Consider the following 9,996-nt stretch of genomic DNA (forward strand, 5'->3'; position numbering starts at 1 on the left):
TAGGAGAACAAACAGGTTTGTCCTGGAGAGGGTGAAGCCAGAATGTTCCCTGGAGTCAAGGATTCTGAAGCTTCATCTGACATATTTGGGCATGTTGCAAGGAGGGACTGGTCCTTGGAGAGGGACATCATGTTTGGCAGATTGGAGGAGCGGCGGAGGAGAGGAAGACCTCTGATGAGATGGATTGATTCTGTGACTAGAGAGGTGGGAATAAGTGCATTTGGAGATGGCTAGGTTGGCAAAGGATAGAAGAGCGTATAGAGCTCTTGCACATAGGGTCGCTATGCGACTCGATGGCACATAACAACAACAACAACAACAACACTACTAAAAGAACAAACAAATCTGTCTTGAAGGAAGTACCACCAGGTTGGTTCCTAGGGGTAAAGATGGTAAAACTCTATCTCAGTCTTTGGACTGTTGTCAAGAAAGATCAGTCCTCAGAAAGGGGTATCATGATAGGAAAGGCAGAGGATCAGAAAAAAAAAATAGTGGAAGACTCAACAAGATAGTCTGACATGGTGAATGGAACAACGGGCTCATTCATATCAGAGATGGTAAGAATGGTGCAGGACAGGGCAAGGCTCAGATTTGTTTGTATAGGGTTGCTGTGAGTAGTAATGGATTGGATGACACATAACAAGATAAGGCATCTTTCAGCAAGATAAGATGCCATCAAGGATGTTTAAATGATGTCTGAATTATGCCCAGACCAAGGGGTTAATTTTGGGCATTCGGTAATGGAAGGAAAAGATATTCCCGAGAGAAAGAAAAGTGTGCTCTATATAAAGGCCTCTTTTTCAACTACTCTTTCTCCTAGACCTTCTGCTCTTCCTATGGCCAGTCTTTCTGGTGTTTTTCCAAATAGGCCAGGTTCTTCAAATAAGCATTTTCTCCTTCACATTTGGTACTTCCCCTCTGGCTGGCTCCCTGACCTCAAATGTCACATTCTCAGTAATGACCTAGCTACCTCTTGTAAAGCATCATTGTCACACTCTATCATCCTTCCCTGCTCTATTGTCCCCTATGGCATTTAGTTCTCTCCTACAAGCTATAAGTTTTACTTACTAGTTTTGTCAGTCTCCGTTCCCCAAGAGCAAAAGGTATCTGTTCATCCCTACATTCTAAAACAGCACATGCTTGTGTATAAACTGGTGAATAAAAAAATTAATTAGCTCTGTAAACTTTCATCCCAACCATAAGAAATTTAAACTACAGTAAAACAGGACCTGTACATGCTAGACATATTGATGCCCTAACTGATGGAATAAATGAATGAAAAAGATTTCTGCCCTAAAATTGCTAAGGTTCTAGCTGAGAAAGCAAATATATAAACAAATTATCTTAAATTATATCTCAAAGGCAAAAATAAACAGAGTTGGCAAAAATCCAGTATGTGAAAGAATAATACACTAAATAGCTCCTGGCATCCCCACTTCTATACTGCCAGCGACCACTAGTTATCAAGTGTTTCGAGGTGACTACAACTCACAGCAACCCTATGAAAAATGGCTCTGAACCTTGCCCTATCCTGTGCCATCCTTATCATCCCTGATATACTCGAGCCCACTGCTACAGTCTCTATGTCCATCCATCCTGTTGAGGGTCTTTCTCTTTTGCTAGAGTCTTCCTTTTTTAATCTCCTAGCAACTAACCTCTGCAGCATTATCCCTCATAAATGGTCAACATCATCACCACCAGAGCTGCTACTGAAGCTAGAACTGCCTTTTCTCACTAACTTTCAGAGGTACCTGCTAAATTAAAAACAAGACACACTCAAATTGATTGTAAAATGGTACAACCATTCTGGAAGGCAGTTTGGTGCTTCCTCAAAAAGCTGAACACAGAAATTCCATATGACCCAGCTATTCCACTGCTTGGAATATACGCAAAGAAAATAAGAACAGAGGTTAAAACAGACACTTGTATACCAATGTTCATAGAAACGTTATACACCATTGCAGAAACATGGAAACAGTCCAGATGTCCAACCACAATCAAATGGATTGAGAAATTACCATACATTCATACATGCAATACTATGCAGCATGCAGGAACAATGATTTCATAAATTATTACCTAACTTGGGAGGGAGTGGAGAGCATTACGCTGAGTGAACTAATTCAGTCCCACAAATGTTGTAAAAAAACCATTAGTGTACAATGAGTATAAGTATTGAAGGAGGGTATGGTGAAAGCAGAGGGATGAAGATGTGCAGGGGGTGGGATTTATTGTAGGGTTGTACAATTTGATGGGGGGGGTGAGGGAAATTGGATCTGGTGTGAAAAACAATGTATTAGAATTTTGTAAATAAACTAGTATGATAATAAAAAAATATAAAAATACACCAAATTAAAAAAAAAAAATCCCACATAAGTGCTGCAGAGTCAGTACCAACTCACTGCTGACCTTTCAGTGGGTTTTCACAGGCTGTAAATCACAAAGGAAAAAACTGTTCCTTTCTCAATCCTTGAGCAAATGGTGGATTTGAACTCCCAGAAAGGTACAATCTTTTGGTCTGCAGTGTAATTCCTTACAGACTACACCATCAGAGCTAAATAAAAGCTAGGGATATAGTTGCTGGTACTGCTGGGCAAAAGAATGGTGTGTTGTCCATCAGCATTCATGAGGTTTGGTCCCATGAACCCTGCAGATACCAAACTCTCAGGATGTTCAAGTTCTTTATAAAAGATGTGTAATATGTGAATATAACCTATGCACATTCTCTTGTCTAACTGAAGTCATCTCTAGATTGCCGGTAATGCTTAATGCAATGGAAATCTCATGTAAATACCTCTTTTCTCTCCTTGGCCTCTGAGGGATTGACTTGGACACTTCATTGTTCCCTATCCTCAGAGAAATAGAGTGACACAGTGATTGCAACAAGTGGCTTAAGCATAGCAGAGATTCTGAAGGCTCAGAAAGGTTTCAATCTACTACGCACAGGGATCACTATTAGTTAAGAGTCAACTCAATGCCATCTCACAAGACCAACTTATATACCCAAAGTTTACATATTCACCAACCATGGATGTGAAACGCTTCCTTTATCCAGATTAAATACATTTTTCTACAGAGTGGTTAAAGTCTATACTACATGAGTTGTTTCACTGATTTTATTAATTAGCCAGGGCATCTGCTATTTTCCAAATTAAGCTCAAGAATGGAAAAATAAATTTTTAAATTCTAAATCATTACCCTAAGGAGCCATAATACATTGGGCAAAAGTGCTATTAAGAACCTCTTGAAAATGCTAAAGAGTAAGAATGTCAATTTAAAGGCTACAGTATATCTGATCAAGTCATACTATTTCAATTGTTTAATATTCATATGAAAGTTGGAAAATCAGTAAGGAAGATCAAAGATGCTTTTAAATTGTGGCATTATAAAACAGTATTGAGTATCTCATGGAGCGGGGGGGAATCAAACCAAAAAACTCTATCTTGGAAAAGGTGCAACCTGAGTTTCCCTAAAGGGCAAAGACGGCGAAACTTTGTCTTACATACTTTTGAGCATGTGGTTAGAAGAGGCCAGTCCTTAGAAAAAGATCCCTTAGCATGGTAGAGATTGTGAGGATGGTACAGGATGTGGCAAGATTATGATTTGTTGTTCAAAAGGTCGTTATGAGTTGTAGTCAACTTCATGGCACAGTGTTAAGCATTAGATTGGTAATCAACAGGTCAAGGGTTGAAATGTGTTGTTTCTACAGAGAAAGACAACACAGTCTGCTCCTCTAAAGATTTACAGCCTCAGAAACCCTATCAGACTCTATGACTGAGTCGCTTTAAGAATAAGGCAGTGGAATTTTTGGTTTATCTCATTCTCATACAAGTTAACTACTGGAACATGTCTTTGCTACACTAAGAATGGCTGACACTGACAAAATGTGTAAGAGAAAAAGTCAGTAAAATCAGAACTACATTTTAAGTTAATGGCTAACTGGAGCAATGGGATTGGGTGTGTCGCAGTCAGTGAGACTAGCTCAGGATAGGACAGGGTTCAGAGCTACTGTGTGAATGGCAATCACTATGAATGGCAGGCAACTCGATAACACATAACAACAAAGGCTAATAATGTAAGGTTTCTATCATACTGTTCTTTTGAGAGGATCAACAATAATTTATCCTGAATTAAAGAATTATGTAGAATTCTTACATAGAGCATTTGGTTTTGCTGTTATTTGCTATCAAGCTGATTCTGACTTCTGGAGACCCATGTGTGCAGGGCAGAAATGGCCCCCAAGGCTTTTAAGGTTGTGACCTTTCAGAAGCAGATTGCTAAGTCTTTGTTCTGAGGTACACTGGGTAATATGAACCACCCAACTGTTGGCTAGGAATAGAGAACTTACCTACTGGAAAAATGCAGGAATTCTACATAGAGTATTATTACTGTTTATTGTTGAACTGACTCAAAGCTGACCCTCCAGTGGCTTTTCAGAGACGGCTAAATGCATGAGAGGAGACAGCTCCTCTTCAGCTAAGCAGCTGGTGGATTTGAACCTCGTACCTTTGGCTTGGTAGTGTTACATGAAACTAAAATGAAAGCGGAATCATAGAAAATGTTCTTTTATCTCTAGCAAAACTACTTAAGGAAATGAGAAATAAGCTCAAGATTCCTCACTTCAACTAACACCTACACAGATGGCATTATCATCACAGGCAAACTAACACAATTTCTACATTTAATTTCTAATGGCAAGAAGGATTTCCATCTGGGATTTATCTGCATTAAAGTGTTAGCTTGGCACAATTTCACCATTTAATTGAAAGGTCACTTTTGGTTTAAGAAAACGTCTCAATAAAACATAACATTTCATGTCTTTCATTAATCCTATCCTATGTGTTTTACTAAGCGGTGAAATTATCTCAGATAGTCTATAATCTTCTCACAATCCCTAATAAACTACTATCATTACTATTTTAAAGCCTCTTGCACCTCTCAAGACTGCTTCCATTTCTCAAAGAGAAGTTTTACAAATATGACTATCCTCCATAAGTAAACGAACAACTCCATAATAGGTCAAATTCCTTCACATAGAATGTTAAACCAGCAGCTGGCACAGTAGCTTTCAGATATATAAACTCACAGTTTTATATCTGCCAACTAACCACAAATAACGTCACCAGTTATTTCGAGTGTAATTTACAGCCACTAGAAAGCAAGCTCGATAAAACACCTGAAGTCCTGGCTTTTCGCTCTCTTTTCCTTTAATAAGGTGATACCTGAAAGTCACAGCAGTCAGTCAGTAATGAATTGAAACACACAAGAAAAAGGCTATACAGAGCCTGCAGTTGTCAAAAATGCCGGCAGCCAAAGTTGCAGCGCCCTGAGAGGATTACACTGAAAACAGAAGCCCATCTGTCCCCAGAACAGAAAGAAGTCCACCAGGAAAGGCAGCTGGCGCGTCTGGGAGGTGGCGCTGGAGGAGAGCGAGCTCGGCGGTGTCCACCCAGAGCCGCGGGCAGCAGAAGGCGAAGGCGCAGGGCTGGCTCGCAGGGAGGGTGGGGGCGCAGGTGGGCAGGGGCCGGCCGCGCGCAGGGCACCGCCAACTATCCAGGGCCTCGGCCGCGCAGCCGGGAAGCCTCTCAACCCACAGACGGACGCAACAGCCGCCAGAGCAGAGCCACGTCGGAGAAGAGGAGCGCGGCGGGAAGGTGAGCGTCCTGCACACCCACAGGGAAGCTGACAGCCCGGGATCAATAGGCGGCAGGGGCTCCAGAATGGCCGCAGCGCGCCTGAGGGGGGTCGCCCTGAGGAAGCGGCGCTGGGCGCTGCCCGCCACCAACGAATGACTCCCTCCCTCGCTCGGATCTCGGCGACTGGATACTCACGTAAGGCTGGTAGAACTTTGAGAGCCGAGGCTTCCCGTGGTTGTTGAAAATGAGGATCGCCTTGATCATGGCTGGGCCGGGCCGACCGGGTGGGCACTGGGGGCCAGGGCGGGGGCGGGCGCGCAAGCCTCGCCTCGGGATCTTGCCAGAGATCCTTCCCCACCCGCCCCCTCCAGCACGCGCGCGCGCGCGCTCCCGAGCCGCTGGGCTGGGCCGGGTGGGGTTGGGCGGGGCGAGGCAGGCGCGTGAGGGAAGCGGAAGCGTCCTAGAGGCGCGCCTGCGCAGACGGTGGCGAGTGAGCTATCGGCTCACTGATACACTCTAGAGGATTGTGCTGCAGGGGACATAGTCACTGCGTTATTAGCTGTCAGAGGCTTGTGACAAGGCCTCCCTAAAGGACTATCCAGGGAGTCAAACTTATGCTGTTGATTTGGGCGCACCTACACGCTGTATCACATTCGCGAAGCTTCTCGGATAAAGCCCGCCCACTGCACGTGCTCAGTCGCCACTTCCGGCCTCACCTCCCATCTGGGAAGATGGCTGAAGAATCTGAGGTTGTGCTCCCGCTTCCTACTTCCTCTGCCGCAGGTGGTGAAGGACTTACAGAAGTCTCCCCAGAAACTGTCACCCCTGAGCCTCCTTCTTCTGCTGCCGTCTCCCCGGGGACAGAAGAACCTCCTGGAGACACCAAGAAAAAGAGTAATTTTAAGAGCATCTTTATTTCTGGGTAGAATGAACTGCATTCGATTGGACATAGCAGCCAGTGTTTTTGGTTTTGAGTTGGTGTTTTGTTGTTTGTTTTTTTTTTAAAGCTGAGTTAAGCATCTGTTCCAGACTTATTTTTTGACCATTCAGTAGCGCATGCCATACTTAATTATTTGAATAGCGACTTAAGGTTACCGAGGTTACTGGCAAAATCTGTATTAGAACACGCCTTCTGACTGGTACATTATGTATGTGTTTTCCAAAATATATCCCTAAACCTGAAATTCTTTGACTATGAAGAACGATAAGGGGAAACTAAACGCATAGACATCACCTTTTGAAAAAATGTTACTGTAAGAGCTCTTAGGGTAATTTCATTGCTTCTCAGTCTTTACAGATTGGCAGTTTTCTAGCTGATGTTGTGTACCTTGAGTCAGAACCGACTCATAGCAGACCCTCCAATGGGTTTTCAGAGACAGTTAATTTCATGAGATAAGTTTAGATTGCTCGGTTTTTTCCCTCCTAACAGCTGATAGGGATTCGAACTACTGGCTCTTGGGTTGACCAGTGCAACACTTTATAGGTCGCTATTGTAAAATGTAGAAATTCCTAAAGGGTGTTTGTTCTGGAGCCCTCTTTTGAGAAAAACCGCAAAGAAACCTGGCCTTTGAGGCTACAGTGCAAATGTAGGTGTGGTTATTTTCTGCTCAGTCTCCCAGTTTTTGGTATACATGTTCTCTTATATAGCTGTCTCTCCAGGAGTTGCTGGTCGCCAGAGTGAATTCTTATTCAGGACAGTCAAGCCGTTGTAAGGTAGAACTGCTGTATAGCATTTGTAAGGCTGTGATCTTTCAGATGTGCATCCTGTATCCTGTAGAGCTTTTGCATAGGTTCGATTCTGTTATGAGTCAAACAGCTGCAAATAAGGTTTAGTCAGTTACCAAGTACATGCCACCCAGAGACTCCTTTTACTTCATCTCCTTCCCTTTTATGACAGCCTATACATTTGGGGGAAACTTTTTATTCTATTTGTAGGAAAACAAATCTGTTCTTTCTATAGCTAGTCACTACAGTCTTTCTTCACTTGAGCCTCATGAGTTTTATATTTATTTTTCCCACTTTCCCTTCCAATTTACTATAAGCAAGAGTGCAAAAGTTTTTACAATCTTAGTTAAAAGCTTAACTTAATGACTTTTTGTTAAGATAAATCTGTAACAGAGGCTCAATAATTGTGACTCAAATATGCCCTAGAGCTGGTTTGTCAGGTCTGCCTAATACATCTATAAAATCATATCTCTCCCCCCCCCAAATCAGATTCTCATTTTCTATTAGCATTTGAATTAGCCATCCTTGAAACAGACTGAGGTGGTTGGTATTGTGCTGCCAGTTCTGAAGCAGCACTTCAAAGAAATGTTTGATGTAATCAACTGTATTCTGGTAAATGTTCACTTAGATGATCGAGAATTGTTACTCAAATTTTAAAGGGGAAAGCAGCTTACCTGTGTTGTTAAGTGCCATCGAGTCGCCTGTGACTCATATCCAGGCGACTCATATCGACCTTGTGTACAACATTCCTAAACCTTGCTCTATCTTGTGCCAATCTCACTGTCTCCCAATACGCCCACCTCCATTACCCCAGTTACTGAATCAGTCCATCTCATCGAGAATCATCCTCTTATGCGCTGTCCCTCCACTGTCCGAAGCATGATGTCCCTCTCTAAGGACTGGTCCCTCCTTGCAACATGTTCAGAGAATGTCAGATGAAGCTTAGAATCCTTGCCTCCAAGGAGCAGCCTGGTTTCACCCTCCCTGGGACACACCTGTTTGTTTTCTTAGCAGTCCATCATATATTCAGTACTCTTCTCCAGCACCACAGCTCAAAGGCATCAGTTCTTCTATCATCTGTAGTCATTGTCCAGCTCTCTGATGCATAGCAAGTAATTGCAGACCCTGGCCCATATCGGCGCACTTTTAGTCTCCAGATTGACATCGTTGCTCTTAAGTAAATTTCCTGGCTGCTGATGATGCCAGGATTGTTGATTGGCTAGTCTGAGTGCAGTGGAAGCTACAACTAACTGATCACAGCCAGATACATATTTCTTTGTTCCTTCTCCACTATCACTGCTTCACTTGATTAGTCTTAATTTAAAAAAAGAAAGTGTTGATTGTGGAGCCAAGTAAACTATAACTGTTAAAAGCTCAATCTTTTCACCATCTGTCATGATGCTACCATTTGGCCCAGTGGTGAGAATCTGTTTTCTTGATGTTGAGCTACAGTCCATATTGAAGGCTGCAGTCCTTGACCACCTGCAGCAAGCACTTCAGGTCCTCCTCAGTTTCAGCAACCAGGGTTGAGTCATCTGTGTAACATAGATTGTTGATTCCTACAGCTATAATTACAAGAAATGCCTTTCTAGCTTTTTTCCCAATTGTCTTGATTATTGACTCATAACTAAGTTATTAGGGAATGTGAGTTAACCAGAAACCTTTCAAAACTCAAACTTGGTGCCATCCACTCATTCTAATTGATGGCAGCCCTCCCTAACTAGGTTTCCAAGGTTGCAAGTGGTGAAGGGAGGAAACTGCCCATATTTCTCCCTGTGCGTGGCTGAGATGCATGGCCTTTCAATTTGAACAACATGCCACCAGATTGTGCCACCAGTGTCTCTGTTCATTCTTTTAAATTCCTTCTGCCAAGCTACAAGATAACTGGAGCCAAGAAAATTGAGTAGTTCCTTAGGAAAAGACAAAGTGTGTGCTTTAATGTTTTTGGATAATCTTCAGTAGAATCTTGCTTGCATGTGAAATCAATGAGATTGTTCTATAGTTTCCACACTCTGTTGGGTCACCCTTCTTTGGCATGAGAACAATTATAGATCTCTTCCAGTCAGTTGGCCAAGTGGTTGTTCTCCAGATTTCTTGGCACAACTTGGTGAGCACATCTAGGGCAACATCTGTTAGCTGAAATATGTTAGTTGGTATACCATCTATTCCTGGGGCCTTATATTTTTGCTATTCCCTTTCAAGTGGCTTGAACTTCATCATCACCATAGGCTCTTGCTCATAAGTTGTTTCATTAAATTCTTCTGTGTCTGCCAATTCCTTTTGATACAGTGACTCAGTATATTCTTTCCATCTTCTTTTAATACTTCCTTGATCATTTCATATTCTGCCGAAAGCATCCTTGATTATAGCAACTCGAGGTTTGAATTTGTTCTTCAGTTCCTTGAGCTCAAGAAATGCTGAGGGTGTTTTGGCCCTTTGGATTTTATGACTCCAGCTCCTTACACATTTCATTGTAATATTTTACTTGTCTTCCCTTGCTGCCTTTTGAAATCTTCTATTCAACTCTTTAGTATCTTGAATTCTTCCCTCTGCTTTGGCTTCTCTGCACTCCAGTGCAATTTTCAGAGTCTCTTCTGACACCCATTTTGGTCTTCTCTTCCTCTTCTGTCTTTGT

General features: G+C 42.5%; 2 protein-coding genes across 3 annotated transcripts in view; one reads left to right on the forward strand and one right to left on the reverse strand.

The window, feature by feature from the left end:
* AP3S1 (adaptor-related protein complex 3, sigma 1 subunit) overlaps positions 1-6,007 on the reverse strand; it is an 80,414-nt gene extending 74,407 nt beyond the window's left edge. The window contains exon 1 of the mRNA XM_006886669.1: positions 5,832-6,007. Within this exon, the coding sequence (XP_006886731.1) occupies positions 5,832-5,900 (69 nt within the window). The 5' untranslated portion in view covers positions 5,901-6,007. The remainder of the gene's footprint in view (positions 1-5,831) is intronic.
* Positions 6,008-6,313: 306 nt separating this feature from the next.
* ATG12 (autophagy related 12) overlaps positions 6,314-9,996 on the forward strand; it is a 10,877-nt gene continuing 7,194 nt past the window's right edge. Inside the window, exon 1 of one of the 2 annotated variants that reach the window (XM_006886671.1) lies at positions 6,314-6,530. In XM_006886671.1, the coding sequence (XP_006886733.1) occupies positions 6,368-6,530 (163 nt within the window). In that variant the 5' untranslated portion in view covers positions 6,314-6,367. The remainder of the gene's footprint in view (positions 6,531-9,996) is intronic. The other variant, XM_006886670.1, reaches the window with a different exon arrangement.

The sequence above is a fragment of the Elephantulus edwardii genome, unplaced genomic scaffold (assembly GCF_000299155.1).
Source record: "Elephantulus edwardii isolate Elephantulus edwardi_28Jun2011 unplaced genomic scaffold, EleEdw1.0 scaffold00050, whole genome shotgun sequence".
Lineage (NCBI taxonomy): Eukaryota > Metazoa > Chordata > Mammalia > Macroscelidea > Macroscelididae > Elephantulus > Elephantulus edwardii.